Source organism: Eriocheir sinensis, chromosome 5, assembly GCF_024679095.1.
Source record: "Eriocheir sinensis breed Jianghai 21 chromosome 5, ASM2467909v1, whole genome shotgun sequence".
Taxonomy (NCBI): Eukaryota; Metazoa; Arthropoda; class Malacostraca; order Decapoda; family Varunidae; genus Eriocheir; species Eriocheir sinensis.
In genome coordinates, this window is record NC_066513.1 from 312,410 (window position 1) to 326,562 (window position 14,153).

Below are 14,153 nucleotides of genomic sequence, written 5' to 3' on the forward strand. Positions count from 1 at the left end.
CGTGGAATATACTGACATGGTGTTCATTATTGGAGCTGTGTTACGGGTAATGGGAGTGCCACGGCTGCTTTATAATACTCAAGAGAATACCTAAACAGTAAATCCTTCCTCCACACACACACACACACACACACACACACAAGTTGGATAAATGCAGACACGGAGACGGGACCACACGAGCATAATGCCCAGGCCCTGTAAAACTACAACTAGGTAAATACACACACACACAAAACATTCCTCACGGGAAACCCTGTATATAAATATAAATAGAACCACAAGTCCACAACCATCCTGCAGTCAAATTTGCCCCTATTTTTGTACTTAATTTCATCCCAGGATGTGCAAAAATATCTCGGGATTATTAAACCTTGAAAATTGTCCAGGATCCCGGAAAACAAACCCTAGTGCCGACATATCGAGACCTGCTGCCTTTCACTGTTATTACTGGGGCCAAATACTTGATACTTGATATTTTCTTATCAATTTCATTTTTATATCAATATGCATTCTGAATAAAAATAAATGCTTGATATAACATTTGTGTATCTTTTTTTATTCTGATAGTTTCATATTTAACATTCTTCTGTGTTGGGCCGTGCGTGGCTGAAACCGTGCACAAAAAACGAACGTGCACCTGGAGGGACTACAGTGTTCATGAGGCATTATAATCCAAGAAAGGATTCAGGCGTGGCATATGGACAAGAAACCCACCGACACCAGGAAAGGCAGGGAGGGGGGAGAGAGAGAGAGAGAGAGAGAGAGAGAGAGAGAGAGAGAGAGAGAGAGAGAGAGAGAGAGAGAGAGAGAGAGAGAGAGAGCAGTTGACCCATACCTTTCCTCTTCATTTCTATCTCTTTAACTCTCTTTATTTCCTGCTTTAACTCGACTCCCCTCTTTCTCTCTCTCTCTCCCTCTCCCTCTCTCTCTCTCTCAACAACTTTCCATATATTCTTTTCTATATCTCTTCTTTACAACTTCACTATTTCAACACCCACCTGTCACAGTCTTCAACATCTGCTGGGCTTGTTCCATGTTGCGGTGCAGGGTGTAGACAGGGACGTCCTCATCCCAGTCCTGGCAGGGGGGGGAAGGAGCATCATCACTGTTATAGGTCATGATAGTTAATATGTACAGAACACTCCACTGTACAGCACAGCAGACCCTCCATTTAACCCAGTGGTGGTAGCAGCAGGGATCATGTTTCTTAATGGTCCCTCTAAGCGAGAAAAATGGGAAAAAATCACCCCTCAAACAAACCATTTCATAATATATATCAAAGCATTTGTGATCAGATTATGTATCATCTATTTTTGGGGGTTTATATCATGGCACAAATTTGGCCCGTCGCTGCTACATGGTAAAGCCACAAATATGGCTCGTCGTTGCTACCGGGTTAATTCACTGTGAAATTTTGCTGGGGAACCAAAAGTAAACCAAAATGAATTTCCCCATTTAACCCAGTAGCAGCGACGGGCCAAATTTGTGGCTTTACAGTGCAGCAGCAACGGGCCAAATTTGTGGCTTTACCTTGAAGCAGCAACGGGCCATATTTGTGCCATGATTTTAACTCCCCAAAATTGATGATACATAATCTGATCACAAATGCTTTGATATATATTATGAAATGGTTTGTGTGAGGGGTGATTTTTTCTCATTTTTCTCGCTTAGAGGGACCATTGAGAAACATGATCCCCACTGCTACCGGGTTAAGCCACTGCCCTTTGCAGGCTTTCCTCACGATGCACCCTTGAGCTGACTCCCTCACACACACACAAAGTCCTGTCACTCTCAAAGCGATAAATCTCACTGAAGTAACGCCTCAATTTTGCTCAAGTTTCTTCAGTACCTGTCTCACATTAGGGGGATCGACCCTCCACCTGGTACTCCTCAATGCAAACTTTTTTGGCTCCTCAAAACATTTCTCTGCACTGGGAACTATGGGAGACCTGCACCCCATCAGCATACACTAACGCCTCACCTTGGACAAAAACTGCTTCAGATTCTTAGCAGTTTCCTCAAGGCTGTTCCCATAGCCCTCCGAGTCACTCAGCAGTTTGTGAGTCTCCAGCGAGTGCTTCCTTGCCGAGGCAGCATAGGAGAGGGGGATGATGGCTGCGGGGAAGGGTGAGGAAGGGAAGAAATTAAGGATTGGTGTGAGTTGCATTGTTCTTGTTGCTGGTATTTCTATGTGAGGATGAGGAGCAATGATCACAGGGATTATATACTTTCTCCTTTTTTTTACAGCAGAGGAAGCAGCTCAAGGGCAAAAAAAAGGAAACAATAATGAAAAAGCCTGCTATTTGCTGCTCCCACAAAAAGGGCTCAGAGGAGTGTCCAAAAGAGAGGTCAATTTAACCCGGTAGCACCGACGGGCCAAATTTGTGGCTTTACCGTGTAGCAGCGACGGGCCAAATTTGTGCCATGATATAAACCCCCCAAAAAGATGATACATAAACTGATCACAAATGCTTTGATATATATCATAATACGGTTTGTGTGAGTGATGATTTTTTTCTCATTTTTCTCGCTTAGAGGGACCATTAAGAAACATGATCCACGCTGCTACCGGGTTAACCTAACCTAACCTGAGGAAAAGATGATGATGATGATGATATTGAAATTGAAATCAACAGAGTACAGGATGAAGCTACATTAGGAACAGGGCTTGGTAAACATTGTTCTTCTTGATCGTTCCCACCAACATGTATTTTCACAGGAGAGTTGGAAAGTTTGGTTTAGTGGGCGCAACATCTGTGGTCATATGCTGGAGAGACAGAAGGGGAAGGAATTATAGGAGGAAGGACACAATCCCCAATTAATACCTGATAGCACCCATTCACTGCTGGGTGGACAGGGGCGTAGGGTATCAAAAAAGCTGCCCAAATTTTTCCACTCCACCCGGGAATCGAACCCGGGCTCTCTCGGTTGTGACCCGAGTGTGCCAACTACTGCACCACCAAGCCCCCGTTTTCACAGGACTGGGTCGAGGCCACAACTTACGTGCAACAATACAGTGAAACTCCTTCATGATTCCGTTCCTTAGGCTGAAGCGCAGCAGACTCAGCTCAGCGGGGACATAGTGGCCGTGGTCAGTGTGGGCATAATAGCTTGTGCTGACTAAGATGAAGCTGGCCTGGTGCAGCGCTGAGGAAAGGAAGAGGAGGAGGAGAAAGGAGAGGACTGTATCAATGACTACAAAAACTAACATATCTTTACTACATTCAAAACAAGTGACTTTCCACAAGCTGTACTGCTTTTCATTTGCCTTCCATTCCTCTACTCTGTATTTCATTTATTTATCTTTTTTAACAGAAGCGTAAGAAGCTCAAGGGCAACAAAAACAGGAAATAAGAAAGCCTGCTAAGCACACACAAATCCAAAGTTTTATCTCACACTTATCAAAAAGCAAATATGGGAGTGACTGTCTCAGAGAACATGTCACCGGACAAACACATCAACAGGATAACGGGACAAACTCTGAATTTGCTGAGGAACATAAAGACGGCATTTGTGTACTTGGATGAGGAGATGATGAAGAAAATAATAGTTACAATGATAAGGCCAAGATTGGAGTATGCAGCAGTGGTCTGGTCTTCTCACAAAAAGAACATAAGGAAGCTGGAAAGAGTGCAGAGTGGCAAATGAGATGGAACCGGAACTTAGGGATCGGACTTACGAGGAGAGACTCAATAACATGGGGCTCACAACCCTGGAGAGAAGAGAAAGAGGAGACCTGATAGCAGTGTACAGGGTGGAGAGTGGGGTGGAGCATTTGGACAGAGAGGACCTGTGTGTGTGGAACGAGAGAGAAACGAGAGGACATGGAAAGAAGTTGAGGGCGACCACGTGTGGGAGAGATGTGAAAAAGTTTAACTTCCCAAACAGAAGCATTGAGCTATGGAACAGACTGGAGGAGGAGGTGGTTTGTGCAAGAAACATTCATGATTTTAACTCAGTAGCAGCGACGGGCCAAATTTGTGCCATGATATAAACCCCCCAAAACAGATGATACATAAACTGATCATAAATGCTTTGATATATTTTATGAAATGGTTTGTGTGAGGGGTGATTTTTTCTTATTTTTCTCGCTTGGAGGGACCATTAAGAAACATGATCCCCGCTGCTACCGGGTTAAGGAAAAATTGAATAAGAGTGGATATGGAGACAGGACAGTGCCAGCGTAGCTCTTTTCCCATATGTCACAACTAGGTAAATACACACACACACACACATGTACACATACACTCGCAAGCACACACCACACACCATTGCCCATCCGGTACATGTCCACCAAATCGGCAATGTCTCTCTTCATCTCCTCGGCCTGGTGCTTTTTCTCTTGGGCCGCCTCGTCCAGGCACCGCAGCGGCACCCCTCGGCAGTCCAGCCTCTCCCTGCTTTCTCCGGTCATCAGCTGGTACTTCTTCCACTGTTCCTCTGGGAGTGCCTGTGGGAGTAGAGGGGGGTAAAGAGGGTATATACATTCCTCACCCCATACAGGTTATAACTATTTGCACTGGGGAAGAGGAGATATCAGGAAGCTGGAACAGGTACAGAGAAGGGCAACAAAACTAGTCCCAGAGTTGGCAGGGTGTCCTTACGAGGAACGATTAACCCGGTAGCAGCAACGGGCCAAATTTGTGGCTTCACCGTATAGCAGCAACGGGCCAAATTTGTGCCATGATATTTACCCCCCAAAATAGATGATACATAATCTGATCACAAATGCTTTGATATATATTATGAAATGGTTTGTGTGAGGGGTGATTTTTTCTCATTTTTCTCGCTTAGAGGGAGCATTAAGAAACATGATCCCAGCTGCTATCGGGTTAATTGTCAATGGCACATGACCCCCTGGACTTAACCCATGCCAATGTGTATTATTTGAATATTCTGATATTTTAGCTTATATGGGTCTGGGCCCCCTCCAGCCACTAAATGGCATGGCCCCCTTTACCAGGCAGCAAGCGACGGGCCAATTTTGTGGCTTTACCGTGTAGCAGCGACGGGCCAAATTTGTGCCATAATATAAACCCCCCAAAATGGATGATAAATAATCTGATCACAAATGCTTTGATATATATTATGAAATGGTTTGTGTGAGGGGTGATTTCTTCTCATTTTTTTCGCTTGGAGGAACCATTAAGAAACATGATCCCCACTGCTACCACCGGGTTAAGAATAGATATGACCAGTTTGAGGCTGAACAGAAACAGAGAAGAGGCACCAGGCCCTTATGAGTTTTAGACTCTCTTGCCTCTTATACTTTCACAGGGGTAAGCTGCAAGCATCAGGGAGAAACAGAGGAAAGTGAATGAAGGGAAGGCAAGGAGGATGTCAGGGATGATAATAAATGGAGGCAATAGAGTAGTAAACAAATATGACATAGGGCGAAGTCTATGGAAAGGAGTAGGTGTACCATATTGCCTCTATGGATCAGAGATAACACACTACAGAGAAGGGGACATTGAACAGCTAGAAAACGTTCAGAACACAGTAGGCAGGTGGGGATTAGGAGCCCCTAGAAGCACAGCGGCAGAGGCCGTCAGAGGAGTTATGGGATGGAGTACGTTCAAGGAAAGAATTGTAAAGGGCAAGTTGGGCTTCCTAAAGAAAATTGAAGAGTAGTGAGGAGAGATGGGCAAAGAAAATACTGCAAGAAAGTGGAAACAAGTCCACCTGGGGGAAAGAGTTAGAGAGGTGGAAAAGGAGAGAACAGCTGAGGGAAGAGTGGAATGAAATGGAGATCAGGGATGTGAAGAAGGCAGTTGAAAGGAACGGACAAGTCAAATGCAGGAAGGAATGAGTGGCAAGTCAATGCTAAAATGGTACAGTAGGAAACAGAAACCAGAGGGAGTACACTGGCATGTAGGAGACTGGGGGAGCAAGCTATTGTTTAAAGCAAGAACAGGAACCCTGGAGGTAAACGACAGGAACAGGGACAGGGGAAACCAGAACTGTAGCTGTAGGGGCAGATAGAAACAGTAGAACACCTAATAGTGGAATGCAGCAACTATGAGAGGCAGAGAGGGGAGTTAGTGGCAGGAGCAGTGATGATAATAGGCAAAGAGGAGTGGGCTAGGAGGCTAGAGGAGGAAAATGGGGCAATCTGCACGGTGTTGGGGCTGTATAGGGACAAAAAGGAAACAGAAAGAAGAATGGTAAGTTGGCAAAAGTGTTCCTCGCACAGTGCTGGGGAAAAAGGGCACAAATGTCTGAATAAGTGAATATGTGACTTTATTTCAGGTTAGAAAATAACATAATACTGAAAAGGAAGGTGTGTGAATAAGAAGGGAGGAACGAGAGGAGGAGGACCTAAGAAGCGATACAAAGCGTTACAGGTCAAAAGAAGAAGAAGAAGAATCCTCACTAGGGGCCAGTTTTACAGTCCAATCCAACGTTGGTAAGCTCCCTAACCAAACACAAAATACTATAAAAACTCCTTGTATAGTGTTTGGCGCTGATATAAAAAAAAATTAAACTTTAGAAAACCGCACTACAAAAAAGGAAAGTTTTGTTTAATGGGCACAACATCTGTGGTCATATGCCAGAGAGACAGGAGGGGAAGGAATTATAGGAGAAGGGAACAGATCCCACGAGACGGGACACAACCCCCGATTAATACCTGGTACCCATTCACTGCTGGGTGGACAGGGGCGTAGGGTATCGGAAAAGCCGCCCAAATTTTTCCACTCCGCCTGGGAATCGAACCCGGGCTCTCTCGGTTGTGAGCCGAGTGTGCTAACCACTGCACCACGAAGCCCCCAACCTCACTAGAAATCTCTTTAGTCTTTGTTATTGAGTAGAAATAACAGATCATTGTGGATAATACAGTTTGTTTGGGGCGCTTACAGTGACTGTGTTGGACTGTTGAACTGGCCCTAGGTAAGAACGTCAGCGCTGCCACGAACCCGCACCATGAACCCTTGAAGCTCCATTGCAAGTCTTACGTAACAGTGCTATACCTCGCCTATAACCCCCCTTCGCAGCCCTAACCGGAGAGCACCCGGCAGCCCACACAACCCTGATGACAATGGTAATAATATGAACAGGCATGGGAGAAGGAAGGAAGGAGGGAGGGAGGGAAGAATAACCACTAGTTTTTACCTTGAAATATGGCGAAATGTGGTAAAATCCGAGTACATGGATTTGTTAGCCCGTAAAAAAGACGTAACCTTGGGTAAACAAAGCAGCCTGTTTACACACTCAATGAAAGTAAAGGAACAAGGGGGGTTAGTAGCAGGAGTAGTGATGGTAATAGGCAGAGAGGAGTGGGCTAGGAGGCAAGAGGAGGACAACGGGACAAAAAGGAAACAGAGAGAAGAATGGTAAAGCTGGCAAGCGTTCCTCACGGCGCAGTGCTGGAAAAAAAAGTCCACAAATGTCTGAATAAGTAGAGAAGTGACTTTATTTCAGGTTAGATAATAACGTAACACTGAAAAGGAAGGTGTGTGAATAAGAAGAAGGAAGGAACCAGAGGAGGAGGAGGACCTAAGAAGCGATACAAGGCGTTAAAAAGAAGGGACGGCCATGCGGTCCCTCACCTGCCACTCCGCCGTCACCAGCTTGGCCATCTCGGACATCTCCACTTTTCTCTTGAGCCGCTTCTCCACCTCGGGTTTCTTGGCCACCATGAAGTAGAAGAAGGCGTTGCGTTTCTTTTGCTTGCCCATCGCTGCCCGCCAGGAATACTCAAGAGGTGGAGGAGGAGGACGAGCACGGCCGTAAGTCCTACGTCGACGGTGGTGGACGGAACACTGACTCCGTCACTCCGGTTTCCGAGTGACTCGCAAGTTCGCAACCAGCGTTATCATATTGTCGTACTAGGCATAACCTTTTCTTCTGCTTGAGGCCCAAAACTGTCGAGCCTACACTGATAACGATATACATTTACAATTAGAGTTCAGATGGTTAATTATCGATGTTTATCTGCAACTGTTATGAGTCAGAAACAGGAAAAAGGTGATGTTCTGAGTACGATAATATGATATCCCTGTTCGCAACGTGCCAGATTGTCGTACTCAGTTGCTCATTTTTCCTAATTTCAGGCTAAAAAATGTCCCACCCACAAAACTAACGATACTTGGATTTCCCAACAAAAAAACTCCTAATGTGTTCAGATGCAAACCTTTCCCTGAGTTGTGCTATAGCAGTGTCCGAAAATGGGATACAAATAGCTCTTCGATAGTACTCCTATGGAGTTGCTGTTGGAGGGTTAGCCTTAACCCTAGAAGGGTATTCCTGTGCCATTTGGAATCACACACTTGCGTGTTTCTAATTTTCGCGCGCATTGTGCACACAACAATGGGAATTTTGCAACATCTGATGTTTATATCCTCTGTATTCCACTTGCTCTCGCAGGGGAAGGGTGCGCGTCAGTGCTCCGCATTTGTTTGTAAGTATGGTAAGTAGTTGTGTATCCAGTTGGCACAGGTGCACGAACCGTTTTGAGGATAAAAAAAAGTTTGAAGGAAAGTAGTCATATGTTCTGTTATGTTAGATCAATTGGCGTGAATTTTCCGAGTGTTACAGTGAGTAAACATTGCTGGCTGATCAGTAGACATGACCCATATACTAAACCAAGTTTTATATATTATCTACGTGTTTTTTTTTTTTTTTTTTTTTTGCGGGTTTGAGTCATGGCCACAAAACGAACGCCACCAATTCCTGATGATGACATATGTAAGATACTGAACTCCAGTGTGATGTCTCAGCCAACAGACATCACACTGGAAACAGTCACTGATGCCGGGAACTCCTCCATCAGTGAGTGTGTGGAGATGTCCCCCTCCCCCTCTAAGAATAACTGGTAAGTCAAAGTCACATTTGTTTATGCTATTATAAAACATATAGCTAGTAGAAAACCGGATCATTTATTTTTGTACCAGAGTACCATTTAAGAAGGAGGACCTAAGAAGCGATACAGAGCGGAACAGGTCAAAAGAATAAGACGACTCGGGGCTTCGGGGGCCGGCGGCTGGCAGGTGTTTGAGGTGTAAATTTATGTTTCTTGGGTTTTGCTCACCTCCTGCTCCCCCATGTTGTCCAGCTTTTATGCAAGGGCCAATCAGAATCGCTAGTAAACTCTGGAAGTCTGGCTTGGGCACGCACAAGTTTTTCAACCTCGGACATTTAGGATTTTCTGTTATTACGGACAAGGTCTCCTCCCAATTAGTCTGCTTATAAAGGGTCTCCTGTACTTCCTGATCAAAAGTAGATCCTAACCTCACATTTTTTTTTCCTTGCAATGAACTACCCCCTGTGCTATAAATCTTCCCATACTTACAGCTGTTGTAGGAATAGTGGATGCCTCTCTGCCTTTTCCACATGTCCTGCTGTTCACGGATAGGAACATTGGTGCAGACTTGGGTCACTTGTAAATGGATTCCCACCCACAGCCCCTCACCACAGCCAACCGTCCTCTGCTCTTGCCATCAAAGTCACTGCTGTAGCTTTTTCCTCACCCTTTCAGTGCCAAAGCCCACTTTTTAATTTTTACTGAAGATAAGAAGAAAGTGTCTGATTGGTGCCTGCTGGGTTAGACAGCAAAGTAACAGCACTTGCTCTAACAATGGAGATGAAAATCCTTGCCTTTTCTCAACATTTATTGCTTGTACTGTATGTTAAGAGACAGTATACAAAAACACAAGATACCTGTAGCTGCTCTGGAATCCGTCAATTTCAGAAAGCCGCAATAGATGAGGGATGTAAAAGTTTCCCGTTTTTTAGGCGTTACTTCGCTCGGTTACCTCCGAAGAAATGAAGACAGGAGACATTTCATCCGATCAGACATATAAATTTATTTTTTTTGTATTTTTGTTTTGATTACTTTTCATTGCACCTCTACAGTCATTAAATGTTAAATCATTACACTGGCAATGCTATAAACAATAGTGCTGATCTAAACTGTACACACAACAAATCTATGACTCCAAATGAAAGTGAATGACTTAGCAGTAATACAGCTACATAGGTGATTCCATATCATTGTTTATCTTACTTTGAAAAGCAGAGATCATTATAAATGAAAATTAATATATATATTATATATATATAGAAATACAAGATAAATACCTGCTCCTACTTCACATTTTATTTTGACAAAATCATGACAATGGTTTAAAATACAACAATTTATGTCTAATATATATAAGGAATTCATTCATGCAAAAGAAATAATGTATGCTGGCAGGCTGAGGCAGCTTGCAATATTGGGTAACCAATTTGAACTTGAGACACGTTTGCCTTTCAATGTTTGTCTTCCAATGTAAGAAGTTAAGATAACTGTGGGTCCCCCGGCCCAGACCAATCACGAGCACTGTACTGCCGCGCGGGTCACGTCATCGCCAGCTTGAGCCTCAATTTTTTTGTAAAATGCTTAGAATTATAAAATGAAAATAATGTCTTACTATTATTCTACAGCAAATTTATATAAAATCTGTATGATTCTGCAACACTGTCGGGTGTGCTGTGTCTCGGCAAGGCTACACTAGAAACACCTCCTCCTCCTCACCCATAAAAACTGTTCCTGCTGTGCCTCGCGCAGTCTGTATTTTCTCAGTCACTCGTGCCTCGGAGAACATTGTTAAAAGTCTCGGATACCTAAAATAAAAATTACTTGCAGCATAATTTAAGGAAAGAACAGTTTGCACTGGTTGCCTGGAGCACACTTCTCATGGGTGTGGAGGCAGCCGGGCGACGCTCGGAGCTTTGGTGCCACAAAGGCCCTGTTCGCGCGGTGTCCAAGCCTGCTGTGGTGAACCTGTCTATGGCTATACAAATGTACAGGAGGATGCCGAGCAGACTCTTCAGCACCGCCGGGCCGGGAATCAGTCGCAGAGTTGCTGAAAAGCCTGCTCGTGTTAGGACTAAATAAAGTGGGAGCTGGTACGGTAATGTACCATATGTACAGAGGCCTGAGTCTTAGCCATTACATGACTATATACACACTGTTTGGCTGTTTCAAGAGGCAAACATTTCCTCAGGTCAAAATGACTTGAATGCATTCACTCCTCATATACCAATTATGTCTATGTAGCAGTATGATCTATTAAATTTTCTATAACCTCACAAACACTATCACAATCTAGCATTAACATTCTACCAAAGTTCATGACTGAATATATTCACTTGAAGTATATCACACTACAAATGCAATTGTAAAAGGCTGCACATGGCACTTGTAAATAATAGAAAACCCTTCTTATGTAAAGTTTAAAAAAAATTAAACATTCTTACATCTGACAACAAATATAAATGTAAAAATTAATGGATTTAACATCCCTGTCATACAAAAGTGACTGTGTGCTCTGCTTCGTGGCTTGTCGGCACAGCAGCCTCCACAAGCCACACTGTTCTTGTCAAGGTGTGGATATATGAATATACAAGTGTATATATATATATATATATATATATATATATATATATATATATATATATATATATATATATATATATATATATATATATATATATATATATATATATATATATATATCAAACATTCATTCATTCATTTGAAAACTAGTTTCAATCACTCACAGTGAGTCATCTTAAAATGTAAAATCTCTTATTTCCCTGTTTTCCGATTTATTTCCAGAATGGATTAACTTTCAGTTGCCTGTAAAGAATAGTTAATCCAGTTACTTGTAGAGAATGTCTTTTTATCCTGCCTTGGCTGGGCAGGTCACCATCACTACTTAAACTTTACATGTTGTAGGCAACATAGATGGGGTCCAGCTGGTCTGCCAGGAAGCCGTCCCGCAGGTGCATGCGCTGCTTCTCCCCGCGGGAGTTGATAGGCACCACCCCAGGGTCCACCACCACAATGACGCCCACGATGACCTGGTGCTCCTCCAGGACGGATGAGGTGATCAGAGGCACCAGGTCAAGAGCCTCGTACTCGGCCCCGTCGAGCTCCACCACCACCACCAGCAGGTTGGTCCAATTGAACACGGCACACTCTGAGATCTTCTTGTGGCACCGCATCACCGTCATCTCTATATCAATGGGATGGTAGCGCATGCCCCTGAGGATCACAGTCTCATCCAGAGCACCCACCACAAACACGGCGTCATGCAGCTCCCCGTCTGCCTGCACAGACTCGGTGCGGCGCAGGAAGCCCAGGTAGCCGGTGCGGGCGTAGGTCTCCCCGGTGTTGCCCGTCACCAGCTGGGCGTTGAAGTGGTCGCTGGAGGTGCCGTCGTCACCGTACACTGTGAAGTAGCCGCTGGCATTGTGGTTGCACTGGACCCAGATCTCGCCGAGGTGGGAGTCTGAACACTGCCCCTTGGTGTCAGGGTTGGCGATGACAACCTTCACACCCGGCAAGAGCTTCCCAGACTCCATGATGCAGATGGAATGCGGAGCACCTCTCTCCACCAGCGTTACCCTGTCGTGCCTCAGGGAACGTAGGTCGACAAACACAGTGGTGGGGTCGGGGGAGGAGGCACCCTGCAGACACACTGCCACATTGACCCGGCACCCAAAACTTGTGGACACGGCGCGGGGGGACAGTCCAAGACCACTGAAGAGCTTGGAGAAGGAGTTGGTGAGCTGCACTCTTGGTCGTTCTTCCGCCACCACGACACATGTCCTGACGCATGCCAGGTTGACACCACGCTGCTTGAGGAGGGTAATGGAGGAGCCCAAGCCCTTAGTGCATAGCTCCATCACCCCATAAGAGCAAAAGGTGTCGCGCACTTTGTACTGTGAGACAGCGGAGAGCCATAAGGAGGGATTCACCTCAACCTGGAAAAAAAAGTAGTATTAGTTGTCACACAGCCACTAAGTGCACAAAATGGTGGCATGATGTGTGTATTATGTTACAGAGGGCAATAACTCACAGTAATTTGATCAGAAATTTATAGTTCACAAAAGATATAAAGCCCTCGCGCTGTAGTTATTGGGAAATTGTTACACAACTAGGTTAGTGAATGTTCTGTGAGGAACTATGTGAGGCATTTCAAAGACGGCAGCAGTGTCAGTGTGCCAACAGCTAAACCACATGAGCCCGAAAGACCTTCTCCTGGACTCTAATTGACTTTAACAGAGATGAAGTCAGAGCTCTGTCTTGCAATGCATAGAGTCCTGGGAGAAGTCTTCTTGGCTTAAATCAACAAGGCATGAGTGTATTAGACTATTGCTTATTACTATCATATCATGTCTGGTACTCTATACAACACTCACCTCGCCAGGAGGAATGAGAATGGACTGGTGTCCAGAGTATATGGATGACAGGACCCAGAGTGCCAGGCCCAGTCCACAGTAAGGGTCTAGGCACAGAGCCACCACGCGGGAGGGGTACAGCTCACAGGCGACCTGCAAGTGGATGTCATTAACCTTCTAAATGAAAAAATAAGGCACAGCTTGGATTGTTGGAATACAGATAGTTTTGATTTACAGTCAAGGTTTCCTCTGCGGGTTTCAAATACTCTCATTTTCCTCGTGGGTGGAGTGAGAAGGGAGGCTAAAACAAGTCATCACAAATAAAGTGAATGTTATATGACTCAGGGGCAGACATAAAATAATGCTGAATGACGTCACAGGCCCCTGAAAAAGGCCAGGCATCCATTTGCTCGTGATCCATATCCACATTATGGGGTTTAGACAAATAACAAAGGTGATGTAGATTACTGATGCTCAAAAAAAGATGTTAGGATCCACAGTAATAAAACTAAACTGGAGGAAGTCAAGTTCCAGAAGAGATGGCAACAACTGCTCCATGGAGAGGACAGTGAATGAAAGGAATAAATTAAACAAATGCAGTAAGTCTTGCATTTGGTAAAGTCTATTTGGCAACCCTAACCAATTGCTGCCATCATTCTCAAATGGCAATCATAGTCTTGTTTGTTGATTCTTTCCCTCAGAAAACACAAAATTGTACCTGGCAACCATACTCAAGCAAATGACAAATGTTTTCCCCCCAAGACTGTGGCTCGCTACGTACCCAACACAACCATGGCTACAAGCTGCATCACTTGTCCTTCTTATCCATGAATCTATCTAGTCTCTCCTTAAATAGGTCTGGCTTATGCACTCACCACAAGCTGCCCAGCTAATTCTACTCATCAACCACTATTCAGAAAACAGTTCTTACCTATGATTATTAAACTTGATTTTAACTTCAATCAATTACCACAAGTCATCCC

At 44.4% G+C, this 14,153-nt stretch overlaps 3 protein-coding genes across 59 annotated transcripts in view; 1 reads left to right on the forward strand and 2 right to left on the reverse strand.

Moving 5' to 3' along the window:
• Positions 1-7,763, reverse strand: part of LOC126983255 (protein maelstrom-like) — a 105,176-nt gene extending 97,413 nt beyond the window's left edge. For 5 of the 8 annotated variants that reach the window (XM_050835949.1, XM_050835913.1, XM_050835897.1 and 2 more), the window contains exons 1-5: positions 7,548-7,763; positions 4,270-4,450; positions 3,004-3,147; positions 1,982-2,115; positions 999-1,077 (exon numbers count right to left, since the gene is read on the reverse strand). In XM_050835949.1, the coding sequence (XP_050691906.1) occupies positions 999-1,077; positions 1,982-2,115; positions 3,004-3,147; positions 4,270-4,450; positions 7,548-7,676 (667 nt within the window). In that variant the 5' untranslated portion in view covers positions 7,677-7,763. The remainder of the gene's footprint in view (positions 1-998; positions 1,078-1,981; positions 2,116-3,003; positions 3,148-4,269; positions 4,451-7,547) is intronic. The other 3 variants (XM_050835941.1, XM_050835920.1, XM_050835926.1) reach the window with 3 other exon arrangements.
• Positions 1-14,153, forward strand: part of LOC126983171 (uncharacterized) — a 137,227-nt gene that overhangs the window by 96,666 nt on the left and 26,408 nt on the right. The gene's annotated exons all lie outside the window — the stretch shown is intronic.
• LOC126983120 (disco-interacting protein 2-like) overlaps positions 9,595-14,153 on the reverse strand; it is a 90,436-nt gene continuing 85,877 nt past the window's right edge. For all 10 annotated transcript variants that reach the window (XM_050835624.1, XM_050835660.1, XM_050835629.1 and 7 more), the window contains 2 exons: positions 13,192-13,323; positions 9,595-12,753 (listed from right to left, as the gene is read on the reverse strand). In XM_050835624.1, coding sequence (XP_050691581.1) covers positions 11,710-12,753; positions 13,192-13,323 — 1,176 coding nt within the window. In that variant the 3' untranslated portion in view covers positions 9,595-11,709. The remainder of the gene's footprint in view (positions 12,754-13,191; positions 13,324-14,153) is intronic.